The 20,699-nt window shown below is 34.5% G+C and overlaps 4 protein-coding genes across 5 annotated transcripts in view; 3 read left to right on the forward strand and 1 right to left on the reverse strand.

Annotated features, from left to right (window-relative positions):
• Nucleotides 1–137: 137 nt before the first annotated feature.
• On the forward strand, nt 138–1,709 carry LOC149901670 (lanC-like protein 3). The gene has a single exon (XM_090110600.1). It carries the CDS (start codon nt 258–260, stop codon nt 1,560–1,562), a length of 1,305 nt encoding a protein of 434 aa, XP_089966726.1. The 5' UTR covers nt 138–257; the 3' UTR covers nt 1,563–1,709.
• Nucleotides 1,710–2,546: 837 nt separating this feature from the next.
• LOC149901671 (ionotropic receptor 84a-like) lies at nt 2,547–4,821 on the forward strand (the record flags this gene model as incomplete). Its single annotated transcript, XM_090111152.1, has 5 exons — nt 2,547–2,719; nt 2,989–3,215; nt 3,370–3,581; nt 4,077–4,348; nt 4,532–4,821. Coding segments are annotated over 5 exons (1,119 nt in total), but the record flags the coding sequence as incomplete, so codon positions are not given.
• A 55-nt stretch (nt 4,822–4,876) lies between these two features.
• Nucleotides 4,877–16,280, reverse strand: casp (Fas associated factor casp). Its single transcript, XM_090110601.1, has 16 exons — nt 16,146–16,280; nt 15,656–15,724; nt 15,292–15,412; nt 14,900–15,025; nt 14,292–14,463; nt 13,693–13,837; nt 13,125–13,250; nt 12,566–12,686; nt 11,972–12,117; nt 11,398–11,552; nt 9,856–9,992; nt 8,883–9,045; nt 7,840–7,936; nt 7,130–7,270; nt 6,523–6,600; nt 4,877–6,293 (listed from the first exon to the last, which is right to left on the reverse strand). The coding sequence occupies exons 1-16, from the start codon at nt 16,182–16,184 to the stop codon at nt 6,213–6,215; spliced, it is 1,917 nt and encodes a 638-aa protein (XP_089966727.1). The 5' UTR covers nt 16,185–16,280; the 3' UTR covers nt 4,877–6,212.
• A 157-nt stretch (nt 16,281–16,437) lies between these two features.
• The window catches only part of Tsp (Thrombospondin), a 37,629-nt gene continuing 33,367 nt past the window's right edge, over nt 16,438–20,699 (forward strand). Inside the window, exons 1-2 of one of the 2 annotated variants that reach the window (XM_090110616.1) lie at nt 16,438–16,592; nt 16,884–16,970. In XM_090110616.1, the coding sequence (XP_089966742.1) occupies nt 16,889–16,970 (82 nt within the window). In that variant the 5' untranslated portion in view covers nt 16,438–16,592; nt 16,884–16,888. The remainder of the gene's footprint in view (nt 16,593–16,883; nt 16,971–20,699) is intronic. The other variant, XM_090110615.1, reaches the window with a different exon arrangement.

A 20,699-nucleotide genomic window follows, 5' to 3' on the forward strand; every position in this document is an offset into this window, starting at 1 on the left:
TTTTAATCAGCAGGACAACAGGACAACCCTTACATTATGTCAAGAAAAGAACTGTAATAATGTCAATTGTCAACGTTGACTGCCAATGTTGATGACAACTTGATGACAACCTCAGATGACAACAATGACATGAGGAGACTGGACAAGGGAAATAAAAACAAATAAACGCAGATGCTTTGTAAGCGGAGTAAAATTTGTTGTAAATCTTCATAAATTTATGTAAAAACTCGAACTACCTTTGTTTTATTTTTATTTGCATGCATAGGCTTTTGCAACGAGCGTTTTCAACGCGAATCGTACGTGTGTTGCTCTCTGCAACATCTTCGTTTGGCTTAAAAATGGTACGTTTCTTTCCAAATCCGTATGTAGATATTCAACCAGTGACGGAATTTAATGTGAATAAAGATGATGTTATTAATTCTATCGACGAACATATCGGTATAATAACAAAGAGACTGCAACCATCACGTAGAAACGTCGACGGTGGATTATATGTTGGAGTTACCGGCATCTCATTTATGTTTTATTATCTATCCAAAAACCCCTTACTGTCTGATAAAAAGGCGTATTTTATTGAGAAAAGCCAAGATTATTTGAATCCAGCACTTGAAACATCAGCTGGCGATAAAACTTCGTTTTTACTTGGCGACGCCGGTACTTACGCATTGGCAACTGTTGTGAAAAAGGAAATAGGTGACAAACAGTTTGTTGAAACACTTAAAATGTATCAATCTCTTTACAATTACTATTTAAATCCGAAATTCCTCAAGTGTGGAGGGGATGAGTTTTTTGTTGGCCGTGCTGGATACCTGGCTGGTGCTTTGTGGTTGAGTCGCGAACTTCAAATGGGGGTACTTTCTAAAGAACAACTTTACAAGTTATGCGATATAATGGTTGCATCTGGAAGGGATTATGCTAGGAGCCATAGAAGCCCTTGTCCGTTGATGTATCACTATTATAACACTGAGTACCTTGGGGCAGCACATGGAATAAGCTTTATATTGCAAATGCTATTGTCTGTTCCTGGTTATCTAGAGCACAATAAGTCAGCAGCACAAGATATAAGAGCCACAATTGATTTTATGGTAGCTTTACAGACTCCAGAAGGAAACTGGCCATGTTGTATGGAAGAAGTTGAACTTTCTGATCATAAGCTAGTTCATTGGTGTCATGGAGCTCCTGGCACAATATATCTTGTTGCCAAGGCTTTTATTACATTTAAGGATCAAAAATATCTTGATTCATGTATTAAGGCAGGGGAAGTTGTCTGGCACAAGGGTCTGCTCAGAAAAGGCCCAGGTATTTGTCATGGAGTAGCTGGCAATGGATATGTCTTTTTACTCCTTTATAGACTGACAGGTGACCAGAAGTATTTACAAAGAGCAAAATTATTTGCAGAGTTTATGAATAAGGAAGAATTCCTAAGAGATGCCAGATTACCAGATAACCCTGAAAGTTTGTATGAGGGCACAGCAGGAACAGTGTGCTATTTGTCAGATTTATTGCTTCCTGACAAAGCAGAATTCCCTTTTCAAGATATATTTTCTACTTATGCGTTTTAAAAATTCATTGTGTTTTGTTAAATTGTCCCTGTTATCACATTATTGTTGTCCATATGCAATGAGTTACTGACAGTAATTACTTAAAACCCATGTAATTTTATTGTCACAATTATCTTTGCTTTTCTGAAATATAACATTTTCTAGTCAGTTGTGGGTTTGATTTCTTGTACACCATGGATATTTTAAATATTTTAACCATCATGACCATAGCCGACTTTTACGTCGTCATTGATATTCTAAAATTCAAAAATATACTTAGTAGCGTTATATTTCATTGCTATGATGTAAAATATATTTTAAATGTGCAAAAAATTTTCATGGCAAAGAATATTCGTATTACGAATTCATATGTGATCAATAATATCACATCATTGACCACATTGAATTGGGTTGGCCGTTCGAAAATTGGTATCATTTTGGATACTGGTTGCGTTAATTGGGAAAATAGTTTTGATGTAATTGAGAAGCCTTTTAAGCCTCCATTAACGTGGATTTTAAAAGCAAATAATATTTCATCAACTACCAACACACTAAACAAATATCCAATCGAATTTGACTCCGATTTTTATCTCTTAACGAACGTTGATACTTGTTATAAAATATATGAAATTTACAACACGGGGTTTTACCAACAAGGTAGTCTCATAATCAATAATGTCGGACAATGGGATTCGAAATTATATTTATCAGCTAAGCGAAATAAGTCATTGACTGGTATCAATATAAGATTAACTGCTGTTTACCCAGAACCCATAGTAAATGAAACCTTTGAACATTTTCTTAATCAACGGAAGAAGTTTCAAATAGATTCAGTACATAAATTGAAGTTCTATACGCTAATGATGTATCTTCGGGATATGTATAATTTCACGTAAGTACTAGCCTGATTAATTAAGTCTTAGTTATAAATTAATTTTATTACCTACCATAAAATATTTTTTTATCAATTTCTGCCTTGTCTTTTGCATCCTCTGAATATTGTTTTTTAGATATAAACTACAACGCACAACATCATGGGGCTACTTACGTAATGGTAGTTTTGATGGGTTGGTCGGTGTTCTTCAAAGGAAAGAATCTGACTTCGGAGGATCGTCTGTATTTTTCAGGAAAGACAGAGCTGAAGCTGTTGATTACGCCGTTGAGACGTGGGGTGCTAGGTAAATTTGAAATCTGATTTTGATGAACGAAATTCACATTGCCACTTATTCTGCGTAGTACCTATTAATTATATTTGTATCTATTCTCATGTTCTGGTAAGTTAGTATTTGGTAAGTTATTCTTTTCTTTTCCTTAACCTGCAAAATCAATGACTGCAGCAAATTAGCTATAAATATTTATACCATTTCATTTTTGAAAAGTTAGGCAAACAACTTATAAAGACAGTCGACACTAAAAACTTATACCTACTTTACCTATATTTTTTTAGAATATGTTTCATTTTTCGTCACCCGAAGTACCCTGGTGGACTCTACGCAATCTACACAAGGCCACTTGCTAGTACAGTTTGGTATTGTACGATCGCACTGTTGCTAGTAATCGCAGGATTTCTTTTAGCCATGTTAAAACTCAATATGCTTCAAATCTCAGGAGATGAGCAGGATTCATCTCCGTCGCTTGCTATTTTGTTCATGTTCAGCGCTTTGGGTCAGCAAGGTAAGTTTATCCTGTTAATACTTAAAAGTATATTTTATGATTATTTTTTTTTTAATCTCCATGAAAATTTATTTAAATACCTAAATACTAGAGATTTCATAGTTGTGGACAATTTTAAAGTACATATAATCCTTGTGGGCATTTAATATTTCAGGTATGACAATTCACAGGCGGTCTGCAACTATAAAAATAATCATTTTCATTACTTTCGTTTTCACTCTAACGTTGTATCAATACTACAATGCAATGATTGTGTCCACTTTGCTGAGAGAGTCGCCCAAAACTATTCGAACTCTAACTGACTTGTTTGAAAGTAATCTAAAGGTTGGAGTGGAAGATGTTATCTATAATAAAGATTATTTTAAGGTTTGTATAAATATAGCATTACTAGGTTTCCGCCCGCGCAGTCAAAGAAAAACCCGCATAGTTCCCGTTCCCGTGGGATTTCCGGGATTACGTCATTTTCCCGGGATAAAAAGTAACCTATGTCCCTTCTCGGGTATCAAAATATCTCCATACCAAATTTCATGAAAATTGGTTCTGTAGTTTAGGCGTGACTGAGTAACAGACAGACAGACAGAGTTACTTCGCATTTATAATATTAGTATGGATATAGGTCTGTATAGAAGATAAAATAACTACAGTAAATTTAACTATAAAACAGGTAGGTACGTACAATTTTGTATGCTTCTTCAAAAAATGTCGGGTTGTACATAAGATGTTGGACAGATCATCCTCTTTACCTTGCTTTCAACCGAATTGTTAAAGTATGAAACAATAAAGTACATTCTCTCATTTTGCTATCTTTCATACAATCTGTCCGTAGACCGTATCATTATACGATTCCTTCGTTATTTGTAGCGCACAACGGACCCAGTAGCAAGAGCTCTATACCGGAAAAAAGTGGTTACTCGCTATGAAAATAACTTCTACCAACCCTTAAAGGGAATGAGACTAGTTAAGGCCGGCGGGTTCGCTTTCCACGTGGACACTATTATTGCATACCCTACTATGCGTTGGACGTTCACAGAGTCGGAAATATGCGAAGCTCAAGAGGTTTATATGATACCACCGCAGAAAATGAGCGCTATACTGCAGAAACACTCGCCGTATAAAGAACATGTGGCTTATGGGTGAGATTGAGGTTTAAAGAAATATAAATTGGTTTAGTTTAGGAGGGTATATTCATTAATTTAGTAGAGTAGTACTTCTTTTTAAATCATTAATAAAATTTATTTGAGACAGTCGTTAGACGTCTCTTTTTAATTTCATTTTATTTGCCAACGATAACAAGATTATTTATTTTTTATTTATAGAATACGAAAAATGTTTGAAACTGGCGTGATGAGCAGACTTAAATCTCTCTGGGACGAACCAAAACCGTCGTGTATTCGGACTCCAGATACCACAGCCTTTTCTGTTAATATTCACGAATTCTCTATGGCACTTATTGTTTTATCTGTGGGCATGATGTTGTCTATTGTCATATTATTTTGTGAAATACTAGCGTTCAAAACTACGCAACCGCGGGTTTTTGAATTTAGGCTTTAGTTTTAAGATGCACTATAAAAAAATATTGTAGAAATTTAGTAGAAAATAATTGTTATCACGTTCACGTACGAAAAAGTATGCAATAAAGTTTATCAAATAATACAAAAATGTGTCTTATTTTATCTTTAATTAACGTAATGCAATTTATACAAATACAAATTAAGAATTGTAATATCTCGCAATTCAATAGACAATACAAATATTTATGAACATACAGGTTTGACCAGGAACCGACTTACTGCTCAAACATTACACAGACCATACACGATCATGCTGCTTGACAAATTAGCTTTCATGCATGCATGATAGTATTACTTTTATTCATTGTTACTATATATATAGCTGTTAAATATATTTGTCATGCAGCTTCATCGCGTATCGCCATACCTATTGGAATTAGTGACGTCATACGGTTTTAAACAGGTAATATTGGTGTATAACTGCGCATGCGTGAAGCAAAGATAGCATTTGCAATGTTTAAACTTTAATTGTATACAAAAATTAATAAATAGGGTCCTTTTAAAATATTGGACAAAACCTTTTAAAACACATCTCTCCACATGTTTATGGAGAGTTGTGACGAAAATTTACAGGAATTATTGAATGTTGAATTGATCTTCACTCACTCGACTTGATTTAATAATATTTTTATGATATTATTTCGAAACATCCTTTTCATTTTTTAATTCAAGTATTTACAGAATCAAGAGTTATTTATTCAATGAAAATTGCAATCAAGAAAATAGATTTAAAATATATAAAAATAATACAAATAAATACTATTTTCAAAGCGAATTAAAACCTAAATAAATTTAAATACACCAAGTCTATTTACAGAGAGGAAATGAATCCCAAAGTAAGCCTAAAGTTCTATAAAGCCAATTTAATAATATGTCATTAGGTTATATTTTTGTAAACGAAATCATACAATTATTGTAAAAAATAAACTTAATCGAACTACGCCAATAATAAGAAATTTGCTGTTAAATCAAAGTTAATCTGTATATCTGTCTACGTTCCCTTTCAATTCTTTTTTGAAAAGAAGTTGATTATAAGGACAATGAGAATTGTGTGAAACATCGCTATCTTTTTTGTCGATTCTATATTATTTGTACCGGTTTTTAAATAAAAGTAACTTCAAACATTATAATACATTGCCAAGATTAGACTATTGTATGATTGATACAAGAAGTACGTGAACAATATTTTCTTATACTTTAACCATTGCTTCCAAATCCAAAACAAATCAAAATACAAATTGCTTACAAAACACCAGACAGAAATCTTTCATCTCCCTCGCACCTTACGATTGTCGTATGCAAGAGCGAGACAGCTCTATGTTTTTGGTATAACGTAGAAAATCTACTTGCAAATGTATTCGAGGTAAGGCGTAAAGTATAAAACCGTATGACAAATGGTGGGTAGTTGTAAGGGCGCGTGCACACTTCACCGCTCCTCGAGCACGATCGTCTCTTGTGGATACAGCTTTAGCGCTTTTAACGTACTGCTATGAGATTCGGTTGTGAGCTGGAATTAAACAAAATAAGAACATAAGAATATCTTATTAAGCTTAGGTAAGTACTAAGTAGTATGTTGAGATTAAAAAAAAAATAAGTAAAAAATTCGAAAATCGAAAGACTATAAGAGTTAAATTTTTTTTTTCATTGGTCAAAATACCACTAGGGCTAGTGAATTTGGGAGACAGAATTTTATAAATTATTTTTTTGGGTGTGTAATAAATATTTAAAATACTTACGTCTCTTCTAGGCCAGCTAGAGATGACCTTGTAATTCTCTTGTGGGTAACCTTTTGACGCTAGGAAATCTAATAAAGCCTGAAAATAAAAAATAAACATTAATAAATAAAACCTTTAACAGTGCAATGTTAGTGATTATTGTGAACATGATGTCATGTCAATGTCGCAGGCAAATTGTATTATTTCGCCGTTTACAAAAGCTCGGCATTATGTAATATGTCGAGAATTCGTAATCAGAAATTTTTAAATTCAAGATCAACAGGAGTGGAGCAATGCGGGCAAAACCGTGAGGCACAGCTAGTCAGTTATATCCACAGATCACAGAAACTAAAGGGAGATATGGTTAGGGGGCGGGGCCGGTGTCGCAGCAATATGCCCAAAAAAAGAACAAGCTGTAGTCGTGCTGTATACGTACGTCACTTACAATCTAGTGTGCGAACGAATAGTCGCTCTCATATTTTTGTGTGATGACACTCACACAACGCGAAGTATTATTTTGATTTTGTTTACTGCAGTTGTGTGCGTAAATTTGTAATGAGACACGGTTTCGTACTAAGCGCAAGCGATTGGCATCTCTCTAGATCTCTATGGTTATATCGGCACGTACCGCGAGCGTGTCGGTCGCGTGGAAGCGCCGCTCGAGGCACTCGTGGTGCGGCGGCGGCAGGCGCACGCGGATGCGGCTCACTTCCCCTTCGCAGCCGCTCGGCTCCGCCGGCACCCGCGCTTGGGCACCTGCACGTAACGCCTGTAACATACATGATATTATAAGTAAAATGGTTTTTTTTAAGCTATTGTATAGCTTTTATCTCAGACTTTGAGCGCGGCGACCGAATGTAAAAATTCCGTAACGAAAAAACCTAACACCCACTCCAACCGGCACAGCGATGCGATGCTATGCATATGTGTATATTATGATGATCGACGATATTTTATGTAAAAAGGTGCACATATTATGATGATCAACGATATCTTTCTTAATATACTATTATAAAGGCGAAAGTTTGTATGGATGTATGGATGTTTGTTACTCTTTCACGTAAAAACTACTGAACCGATTACAATGAAATTTAGCACACATAAAGAGGGTAACTTGGATTAACACATAGGATAGGTTTTATCCCGGAAATCCCACGGGAACGGGAACTATGCGGGTCCTTTGAAACGCGGACGAAGCCGCGGACGGAAATCTAGTTTTATATAAAAAGGTGCACATATTATGGGGTTAAAAAAAGAACATCAGATGAAAAATTATATTGGAAAATAAAAAAAAAAATTGTTTTTCAAAATATTTTAAATTCAAAATAACCTTCTTACCTCTTTCTTTGCTTCTTCCATTAATCTTTCTGACTCTGCCCTTTCTATTTCTTGATTCCTTTCAAACTCTTGTTGTTTCTTAAACTCTTCTTTTGCCCTGTAATTTGAATTATTATTATTAAATTAATTTAAAAAGTAATTCCAACAATTTCCTTTGCTAAAAACATGCCATATTCAATTTTGATTTAAAGGTAAATTTTTATACATGTACAGCGCGCGATCTTTTTTGGTGTGCGTATGTACGTAGCGTGTGTTCTGATTCTGAGTTTAGAACGCATTTATGTATGTTCACGTGCGTGCATGTGTGCATGCGTATATATAAGAAGAAATGCTTCTTTATTTACGCGTGTGCCTCATATAGCGTTACGCGTTAGCGAATAATTACCCATGTGTGTGTATGTAAAACATATTCACGCGTGTAAACACGTGCGCATGCAACAGTGAGCATGATTAGTAAGCTTGTCTATCTCTGTTCATGCAGTTTGTATGTCGTCACATATGATTGTATTGTGTTTATTTGTGTGATCTATCAAATTACTCAGTATGTACGTATATATGTATACTAGCTTTCCGCCCGCGGCTTCGTCCGCGCAGTCCAAGAAAAACCCGCATAGTACCCGTTCCCGTGGGATTTCCGGGATAAAACCTATCCTATGTCCCTCCTCAGGTCTCGAGCTATTTCTGTACCAAATTTGAAGTAAATCCATGCAGTACTTTTTGAGATTAGCCCGGTCATACATACATACAAACAGACAAAAATTTTGAAAACTGTATTTGTGGCTTCGGTATCTGTAGATCACTCCCCAAGTATTCTTTTTTTTTATATAAGAGGAGGCAACAGAGCAGACGCGTCACTTGATGTTAAGTGCACTGCGTCGCCTATAGGCACCAGCAATGCCGGGGACATTGTCAGTGCGTTGCCGGCCTTTAAGGTAGGAGTACGCTCTTTTCTTGAAGGACCCTAAATCGTAACCATTTGGAAACACCGCATGAGGAAGAATATTCTTTTAAACATTTTATTATATGTATAGATGTGTGTTCACCTATCAGCCTCCAAACTCCTCTGATACGCCTCGTCCTGTTCCCACTTGACGCGTTGCCTCGCGAGCCGCTCGCGCTCGAGCTTCACGTCCTCGTCGCGTTGCGAGGCGAAGCGTTCGAGCGCTTCTACTAGACCGCCCACCAGTTCGGATACGCCTACGTTGCCTGGAGATATGATTTTTTTTTTAATTTTAATAAGCTTTATTTATTTCCACCATACAATTAATATATACATATTATTATTGATAGGAGTGGACTGGAGATATGATATGGAGATTTAATTAATTTTATTTTTAGTTATAGTTAATAAATAATAAACATTCGACCCAAACTGTCAATACAAAGCTAACTTCAATAACAAAAAAAAACTTATTTTATTTACAAATCGGCATTCCCAAAGCATCAGAAGGGTCTCAATTAATTTTCTTTGATTATATAAATATACTAGCTTCCGCCCACGACTTTGTACGTGCATCCCCGTTTTTCCCCGTTCCCGCAAGAATTTCGGGAAATCTTTTCTTAGCGGATGCCTACGTCATGCATGCATACATCTACCTGCATGCCAAATTTCAGCCCGATACGTCCAGTGGTTTGGGCTGTGTGTTGATCACTATATCTGTCACCTTTGAGTTTTATATAATACTAGCTGCTCCGCGCGGTTTCACCCCCGTGGCTCCACTCCTGTTGCCCGTAGCGTGATGAAATATAGCCTATAACCTTTCTCGATAAATGGGCTATCTAACACCGAAAGAATTTTTCAAATCGGATCAGTAGTTCCCGAGATTAGTGCGTTCAAACAAACAAACAAACAAACTCTTCAGCTTTATAATATTATTATAGATTATAGATATAGATATACCATGACATCATTCCTTCTTTGAAAAACTTTAAAAAAGCTTAGTTTATGCCTTGGAAAAATAAGTTAAGGTATAAAACGTGATGTTAAATTGAATTCAATAAAAACATGGAACTCACCATTGATTACTGAATATATCTCCGTATTAGACCGCACCCTCATAATAATAAGCAGAGCTGGGAGCCGGTCTATGGGGATGCTGCGAATCGTTCTGCTGGCCACTGGCCCGAGGGAGTTTGTTACTGATGTTAATAGTCTGGTGGGGAGAATACACCATTTATAATATAAAAATATTGTGTAAGCAGCTGTATGAATAGAATTTGGGTAAGTTACCATTTATTTATCTTTAGTCTATAATTTTTTATATGTATGTAACAGAAGTATTGACAAATATCAAGATGCACATGGAAATTATTTGAAATTTATTTCTTTTACATTCAACAATTAATATAATAAAAACACTTCATTAAAATTGTTTTCAATATTTTTTAATACTATTTAATAAATTTTTTTACTCGTTCCCAAAATAGAATACTCTCCAAATATCACATTAAGGGTAACATGCTAATGGAAGTGTCTACGATTCGCGATCTGGGAGTGCACTTGGATTGTAAGCTACGTTTTATAGAACATTATGATGTTGTCATCGCAGCGGCGTACCGTTCTCTTGGATTTATTCTGCGTTGTTCAAAGGAATTTAAAAACACCTCTACTGCTCTACTTCTTTATAATAGCTTCGTGCGCACTCGTTTGGAGTATTGCAGTATAGTTTGGAACCCCTGTTATCAGATTCACAAAAATAGAATTGAAAATATTCAGAGGAGACTTGTACGCCATCTTGCTTACCGAGCTGGTATCGCAAGATCCATAAGCTCTTATGAAGGCAGGCTTAAACACTTTAGCATGACATCTCTCGAATCGCGTCGCACTATAGCTGATCTTTCGTTCTTATACAAATTGTTGAACGGTCTCGACTGTCCAGCATTACTTAGTAGGCTCTGTATCAATGTACCGTCTAGACTCCCCCGTCAACCCCGTTCCCTCCTGAGTGCGCCTTCATATAGGACAAATCTTGGCAAAAATTCACCCATAGTGAGACTCTCCCACGAGTATAATAAGCTCACGAGTATCTCGGGAGACATAGACATCTTCGGTCAATCATTAACGAAATTTAAATCGTTAATCCTCAAAATCTCTTATTGAATGACTGTAAAAATGTTATTGAATTCCGACAATTATTTTTGACAATATTGTTTTCACATTGCTCTACATCTAACATTTTTTTTCTGTGTATAATTATTTAGATTAAATATTAAATTCAATCCAATTCTGAAGTAATGCTGTATGTACCTATAATTAGTAGCCAATTTAGATTAAGACTTTATGTACGATTATTTATATAATGTTACAAATTGAGTTACTGTTGGTGCATCATAAATAAATAAATAAATAAATAAATTTTTTGCAAATCACAGCACAACTAACAGCCGATTTTACTATTTATAATGTTGAATAAGCTTACGAGTTAGTTAATATGATAAAAATGTATACGATATTACCAAAAAAAAAAAAAATAATAATAAAAATAGGCTATCAAGGCCATAATATATAATTGGCAAGTAGTGAACTGGGTCCTTTGAATAAATACACAAAAAACTTACAAGTTCATATTATCCGGGTGCGTCAGATCCCAGCCGTACACAACAAAGTTAGCGGCTAGTGTCTGTAGTACTGTCTCACAGCCGAGCAGTTGGGCACAAAATACATTTGACAGCACTGACTGTTCGTGGTGGAGGTATACGCCGAGGAGTTTTCTCTGCAAACATTAAAAAAATATTAAAAAAAAATTACAACCAGCTTGCGCTCACGTCAACTTCAATGTATAACACAATTGCTATTTAAAAATGTTTACTTTCCATTTTCACAGTTATAATAGTTCAGCTGACTCGACCCAAATGTTTGTTTGTATACGGGTGAACTGTCGAATGCATAAAGTAGTAATGCAGGATGCTTGAGATGATTAACAATAAAATATTACATACGAGCTGTGCTCCGCGGTTTTACCCGCAGTGCTCTGCTCCTGTTGGTCTCAGCGAGATGATATATAGCTATAAAGTATAAAGCCTCGATAAATCTAACAATTTTTTCAAATCGGACCAGTAGTTCCCGAGATTAGCGCGTTCAAACAAACAAACAAACTCAGCTTCAGCTTTATTATAGTAATGTAATAACTACCTCTTTAGCGGGCTTCAAGCAGGACTCCTTGATGGCATCTTGCAGGGTCCCTTCAAAAAAGTTGGGTGTATTTGGTCCGTACCGCGTGCGGAAACGCTGCGCAAACTCGATACAACCTAGCGCTTCGTCCTCCACGTGGTCTGACACTGGTGGGATAAATTAAATAAATAAATTATTATTACACAAATCGACCTAGTCCCGTACAGTAAGCTCAATTAAGGCTTGTGTTGTGGGTACTAGGCGACGATAAATATAATATTTAATAAATACATATATATATAGATAACACCCAGACCCAAGAACAAATAATTGAGTTCATCACACAAATATTTGCCCTGACCGGGTATCAAACCCGGGACCGTCGGCTCAGTAGGCAGTTACTTTACCACTGCGCCAACCGCGTCGTCAGTCAATTCAAAAAGTCAATTAATTTTTAATTGCAAGTAAATAGCATTTGAATGCCATAAAACAAAAAATATCAAATTCAACAAAATAATTTATGTTATTACTTGGAATTTTGAATTCTCCAAAATAAATTTTGAACAACATTTGAACACAAGCTTGATGAAGAAATAAATTAATAAAAATACTTACTTAACGGCTGTAATCTTTCTGATGGCACATCAACAAACATATCGTCTTCGGTGGGGAAAGAATCTCCGTCTTCTATTTCCTCCACAGAACTATTTTCACTATCCGAACTGTCCACTATTATCTGCAAAAAAATACATAAGAATTAAATATATGTGTATTGAAACTCTTAGAGCGTATACGCACTATGCGGGTAGCCGCATTGCGGGTAGCCGTCCGGCTGACCGCAAACACAATTATGTACGTAATATTCATTTCTATGCGCACTGCGATGCGGCTACCGCAGACCGCACAGTGCGCATAGAAATGAATATTACGCACATAATTGTGCTTGCGGTCAGCCGGACGGCTACCCGCAATGCGGCTACCCGCATAGTGCGTATACGCTCTTACTCTCAGTATGCAATATTGTGCTGTATCAACTGTCAAAACTGAACCACAGATATATTTTATCGACACATAAACAAAACAGTTTGTTTCGGAACTACTGGTTCAAATTAAAAAAAAAAAAACTTATTGCTTATTTATTGGGGAATGATGCTGATGAAATCATGTTACTCACTCTCTTGTATTCCTTCTGCTTGCTCGGTGCTCGTTTCACGAATAAGTCGTGTTGTGGCAATTCAAGCCCCACCATTGCTAACACTGTATCATCTAGCCCAGTAACATTGGGCCAACCTGTCCATACCTAAAAGTTAAAAAAAATAGGTGAAAGTTTTGTATCTAGGGATAAATGTTGTTTGCTGTTATAAGGAATAATAACATATTTTGTCATATTGTAATAAACGTTATGCCTGGATACAAGTCAGTTCAAGTGAAAGAACAATTCTGCGAACTTATAAAACATTTTAATGTATCATTAAAGTGGAGGCATTTCAATAGGGAACATTTGACAATTCATCAAAATTCAACAACGTAACCTTGTAACGGCGAGCATAAAATAATTTTTTTTTTTTCGTTTTGTGTTAGAACTACACAATTGCTAAACGTCGATTACAATCGTCATCATCAAATGTTACCAATAAAAATTACTGTGGAGTAATTTTTATAACTCGCCGTCACCTCGCAACTGGAAAATAAAAGTGGTTTTATTTTCCAGTTAGAAAATAATGAGAAAATGTTTCACTAACCTGATGCCGTACAGGTATGTCCGTTAACGAGAACAAATCATTCTTAACGTCTTGAACTGTTTTCGTGCCCGGGTACTTTAGTGTGTACTCTCTGTCGTCGTGTTTCACTCGTAACGTGTATGTAGTGGTCAGTCTTTCTGCTACCCTGGTATTTTAATTAAAAATTAGTAAGAATAAATCTTAACATAGTATTATTTATACCTAAAGACATGTGGTCATATCCAATTTATGGCTAAAAAAAAAATTAGTATTATTATTTATAACATGTAATGGTTAAAACTTAAATGCTAACTTAAATGAACAAAACACAGGATATACTAAAATATTATTAAATTCCATTGTCTCCGACTTCTTATAGACATTTGGAAAAGTAAATTCTGTCGTCATTCAACATTATGCCAAGTGTTTTATCCGCTCTGTTACAATACTACGGCTATGCTCTCTAGTGGGACGTTTAGTGAAGTTCGTTTTAATGTCGTCATTCAATGAACGCGCATTCAACCAGATGACTGCGACATACATATACATCCTAAAGACCATTTTACCATTATCAACCCACTTGAAAACAAAACACCGTCGATAATAAACTATATACTCACTCATCATCAGCCATTACTCTATCAGCAGCCTTTAACCGCAGCACAGCATTACGCGCAAGCCCTAAACTCGACAGTAGAGCGCTGGACGTCGCCTTTGATCCGCCGAGCCCTGATATTTGTTGCTGGCAAACTGGTATGCCGAATAATGCTTCCATTCTCTTTTTGAGATCACCTAAAACACGTAACATGAATAATTTGTAGCAGTTTATAGACAATTTTAACAAATTGTGGTACTAACAGATAGAAATATATAAGACTAGCTTTTCGCCCATGTTTACAAAGGAAAACCCCCATAGTTCCCGTTCCCGTGGGATTTCCGGGATAAAACCTATCCTACGTGTTAATCCAAGTTGCCCTCTATATGTGTGCTAAATTTCATTATAATCGGTTCAGTAGTTTATGCGTGACAACCATACATACAAACCATTCCTCTTTATAATATTAGTATAGATATGTATGTATGGTTTTCATGCATAAACTACTGGACCAATTTGGATGAAATTTGGCACAGACAAACTTTAGACCCTGAGAAAGAACATAGGCTACCTTTTATCAAAACACCACGCGGGCAATGCCGCTGGCGGAAGCTAGTTATAAATAATACTTACTGACTGTAGCAGAACCCGACATTTTGATCTCATGTATCTTATTATTACAGCTAACTTGTAGTTCAACTAAATCTGAATAACTGTTGCCTAGTGCGGACGTCGATGCTTGATTAACATCTTCCCGATCTAGAAAAAGATTAAAAGAATAAAGGAATATTTATTTAATAATATGAATTGTATAATTTACACTTTGTATTGTACATCTGACTGTATTATATAGATTAGATGTTTTAAAATAATGAGCACACAATTTGTGTCTTCTAGTTCCTCTTTTATATATTTTTATATTAAAAGCTCCCATACTATCGATTTTATTCAAACAAATGAGAATACAACTTTGTTCAACAAACATACATTTGTATAATAAATTTAATTTTTAATCTATATTTTACCTGGTGGGTGATTTTTTGGAGTTATCACAGATATGTCATCGTCAATCATCTCCACATCATGCGTGCTATTGGACTGAGTTGTTGAGTTGCCATCCTGTGGCATTACTCTATTTATTGCCGACTGCAAAAATAATTTACATTTAAGGAGTTTGTATATTTATAATACAAATAGCTAAATAAAGCATAATTTATGCTAGCCATAATTGATCAAACAGGTATTTATACAAATACCTACAACTATTAATTATCTCAAGATAAAATTACTTGAATATGAATCACAATTCTTTGTCATTAAATTCTTCTTTACATAAAAATATTAATTAATAATAACTTAACCTAGATGTGTGTTATTCAAATCACATACCAGTAGATCCCAATTTGATTCTTCTAAATGAAATATTGCTTCAGCAACATCTTCCACATTGGTAATGCTCTACAAAGAAGAAATAATGAAAATCATTACTAAGAGATCTTTTGGAACAATTTAATTAAAAAAGATTAAAAATGCTATATAATCTATCAATTTCGAGGCCGAAGTTATTAAAAAAAATGAGATGTGTTTAAAAAATAAGGCGTAAATAGGAAACCCATCACAAAGGACGAAGATTTCATTGTTACAGAAACAAGCAGTGTGCACCTTATTGCAACAAGCACTCGTGAAAATTGAATAACTATACATTTAATTAACAAATACTAATATAAATAACAATTCCTAAAAATTCTATAACAAAGATACAAAGAGATAAAGGAGTTTTAACAGTCACTGTTTTCATTTTCACATAACCTGGTCTTTTCTTGCAATATTTCACAGTTAATTATTTTCAAACATTATTTCTTATCAGTAAGCCCGTTACCTGAAAATTTGCAAGAATTTCTTCCCTATTTTCAGCCATTTCAATTAATTTGCACTCAAATTCACTACTTTTCCACTAAATATGACATTTACGATTGCAGACAAGTCACTCTTCTCAAACAAAGGTATAGACAAGATATTTATTTTTATCTCGTGCTGAATTGCTATTATTAAAAATACCATAGAGTATAGAGTCATAAAGGTGATGCTACACATTATACATTGCCGATATTTGAGCATGACTCAACTTAATAATGTTTGTGGCATAAAGCTCATTGCTCAGTCGAGTTTGCGCGTAAGCTTCCTGCGTACGCGCACTCAGTGCAAATATTATTTGCAGAAATCGATAAATGAAATCTGGTGCGCGAAAGTGCCGTGTATTTTATTTAATATAAGTGAATACGATATTGTCGATAAATTCGTTTAGCAGCGACGGAAAATTAAGTAGGTACCTACCATATTTTTAAAAACTCAAATTTTGTATCGCACCTTAACTTATTAAAAATAATAAAATTAACAATACAAAAAAAAAAATATTCGAATTTAGAATAAGTTTCCTTACCCGCTTATTTTAAATTATAAAAAAACAGACTTGTATAAAATTTTACGTTTCGCGTAAATGTATCTATATATTTTTGTACATAATCCAAGTTAAGTTTAAATTTTATTTGATTGGATTAAAATATTTAATATAATTTATAAAGCATTGATTTAAATTAACACTTCTTTACATTTGCAGGAAATATGGCTTCTCGGGCCACCCGCGCCCTAGCCTTATTGCTCGTAACAGGATTCACACTATCACAAGCATTAACCTTGGATGAAGGTACATAAACTTTTCAATTATTGTTTTATTTTTTTTGTATTATACCTAGCTTCTGACGAAAAATAATCGTTTTTAAGTAGAAATTTCTTATAACCGAACTTAATGAGAATATAGCTTCGCTTGTATGTCGCTGAAATTTAGGTCTTAAATTTATGGACCCCATTTTTCATAAATGAGCATGGGCGTAGCTAGCCATGGGCACAGGGTGGGGCAAAAAAAAACCGGCCAAGTGCGAGTCGGAGTCGCGCACTGAGGGCTCCGAACAAACCTACTTTTTATTATGTTGTAACTCTAAAATGTATGTTTTAGCAATTTTTCCTTTATCCGTCCTATAAGACATTGCTTTTAACCAAATTTCAAGATTCTGTGTTCACGGGAAGTACAATGTCGGTTTTGATTCCCTTGCGAATGTCGAAATTTGCGATAATTTGCAGCATAAAATGGCTGTAAAAGATGATTGCGTTGGCTTATAAGTTTGATTTTTCACAGTTTTAAGAGACCGTAGACTTGAGTATTCGATATAAATTTCAGCTTGATAACTCTACGCATTCCTGAGAAAAAGTGTGTTGACAGACAAACCGTCGGGCAGACTTTGTTGTGCGTCTGTCTGTCTGTCTAAAAATATCTTTTTTTTTCAAGAACGCGTGGCGGTATCAAACTGAAATAATAATGAATAAATCTAAACAAACAAAAGATACCTACAGCCGTTTATGTTGCAAATTCATCCCTATATTATAATATAGTTTATCTGTTTAACATACAATAATATGATTCGTTTTTACCATAAAATATAGGTCTATGAAAATAGAAAAATAAACCATTTTAAATAACTCAGTGAATAAAGCAAAACCTTGCACTTCCGGTTTCATGTTTGTTTTATGTTAATGGTCACTTATTGACCATAAAAACACAAAATGCAGACAGATCTGGTGGAGCTTTGCTCGCAATCTTATAGTTTTTGACCGATATCTCGAAAACTATCCACTTTAGGGAAAAAGTTGCTTAGATTTTTTTGTAGAAAGTAAAATTTCGTGTATTTTATACCATGTAAATTTTTTTGTAAAACTTACTATTTACGGTTTATGGCCTATTTGATGAACCGGTTGATCGTTAAAATATTGGATTAATGAATAAAATGCATGTATGTACATAGTTTTTAGGTCACTTTATTCTCTACAAGTTACGTTTGAAATTTTTTTTCTAGTGCCCATATTTTTTGAGTTGTTCCACGTATAATGTAGAAATGCCGCCGCTCGGCGGGTGACGTGGCAAGCCAAAAGTTTTTTTACGGATGTAATAAAAACGAAGGAGAAATTTCCAATGCAAGTGGATTTTCACCGTTTCCGAAACGGCAAAATTTTAGATTTTTTTTTTACTTAAGTATAGAAAATTTTTAATACATTTTTTTGAAATATTTTCCTTAATTGTATTCTTGCATCCGAATATAAAATAACTACTCAATATTATTTAGTTGTACGAAACGGGCCTGCGGTTACACTTAAGTTTAGCCGGCTAAAGATAGAACAAACTAACATTAACACCTCGTCGAAAATAAACCTAAGTTTAGCCGGCTAATCTTAAGTTTATGTTCTCACCTACCTTTAGCCGTGACATATACGAAACATACATAGGTATCTTGAAATTTACTATTTATCGCCAAACGTTAAATAACTCAAAAATCATTAGAAAAAAAAGTTTCAAATAAAGTAATCTTAATAAATGGATAATGCATATGTATAATATTATATTAATGCCTATGCATTTCATTGATTAATACAATATTTAAAGAGTTACTTGCCAAAGATGATTAACCGGCTCATTAAATAGGCCATAAATCGTAAACGGAAAGTTTTACAAAAAGTTTACAAGGTATAAAAGATGTAAAATTTTACTACCTACAAAAAATTCCCAATATTTTTTGCCTTAAAATCGATAGTTTCCGAGATATCGGCCAAAAACGATAATGTAAGATTGCGAGCGTAGCTCCACCTGGATCTGTCAGCATTTTGTGCTTTTATGGTCAGTAACTTATCCTAAAACAAAAGTGAAATTGGATGGGAAATTTAGTGCGAATTTGGCTAAATAAAAACAGCTTTAAATGGGGTTACAGTACTACACTACTTTTTCTGGCACCAAAAGTGGTTCAAATCATGTAACATAGAAGCGCAAGCTTTTTGTTTATATCGCATTTTTTTTGTGTCGCCTGACAACTTTCGAGTGAGAATTTTTTAACGGATATTAAGTTTTGTAGTCAGTACTTAGATTTTAGATTTGGTTCACGTTTTTTAGATTTGGTTAGGTACCTTACCTGGTTTGGTTTACGTTTTTTAGATTTGGTTAGGTACCTTCCAGGTCAGAGCCAGGGTGGGGCAAGTGCCCCACCCTGCCCCACCGTGGCTACGCCCATGTAAATGAGTGATTAATGACTTAAAGAAAAGTTTAAATTTTCTTCTACTTCAAAATGTGATCGGAGGTAGGCAGCTATTTAGTAAAAAACAAAACAAAGAACACAGTCCTAATTTTATTCGAAAGACGAATAAAAACTAAATAAAAGTTGTATACGTAGTATATTATTATTAGTCTGTGATAAAAGCAATAAATATACGTTGAATGAAAATACCTAAGCCCTGAATATATGGTTCTAACTATTTGCGGAGTCATTAGTGAGCGGCGGTTGGCGGGAAACAAAATACGAATGTAAAATAGAACACCGGACAAAATAATAATTAACGAGAGATGCACAGGAAGCGTTTTTCTGACATAATTAAAGTTTATCAAGATAATAATATGAAAATGTCGTCTCTACATGGATAATGGATTGAATCATGAATGTTCGGTAAATATTTAGTAAGTTTAGTATAGTATATTGTAAATACGAGTTTCTTTACTATTTTTTTTATTTCCGATATGTGGTAAGTAGTCCGTTGCCTTGTAGAGAAAATAATAATATTTGTAACTGTTATATCTCAGTAACTGTATCACGTAATTAAATATATTTAGTCCAGGAAAATAACAAATAATACCTTTGTTATGATTCATATAGTTAACATTGTTAATTAAGTGCGGTTTCATTTAGGTATCTATTCTATTGATTCTTCTAGGGTATTTGTTTTTCTTGCCAGAATTAAACCCCATCATAATATCTTAATGTCTTTTATCTAGAAAGTAAGCTTCGTATATATAATTACACGGGAAAAAGTAAAGAAAACTGTGAAATTAATAATTTACTAGCTGCTCTGCCGCACCTTTGCTCGCGTACATCTTATCGTGCTATATCGGCAATTTTCCATCCTCTATTTCATAAGATATTTTCATATTTTCAAACATTTTGCCTAGATCTGATATATGCTCGCTGTAGAATCTGGTCAGCTATTTTGAAACTGAAACGGAACATCCCGGAAAACAAAGATACCTACATAGATACAAAATATTATCATTACGGGTATTAGTGATTGTATAGACTACAGGTATTATGTATTCACTAGTCAGATACCTAGTTAACTTTACCGACCTGTGCAAATGCATTTTCAACACTCAATTTTAGTCAATGATCACAATACGGCAAACGACACAAAATACCTACGTCGATGAAATCATTTGTTTTTATCCAATGATAAAACGATTATTCAGAAAACATTTTTCATAGAATACCTATTTTGTGTTCATAAGAAAAATAATTAATTAATTAGTAATAGGTATTAAAATAAAAAACAAACGGTGTTCAAACTT

The sequence above is a fragment of the Colias eurytheme genome, chromosome 16, assembly GCF_061535395.1.
Source record: "Colias eurytheme isolate Ceu_HAF_F1 chromosome 16, ilColEury1 Martin Lab GWU primary, whole genome shotgun sequence".
Taxonomy (NCBI): Eukaryota; Metazoa; Arthropoda; class Insecta; order Lepidoptera; family Pieridae; genus Colias; species Colias eurytheme.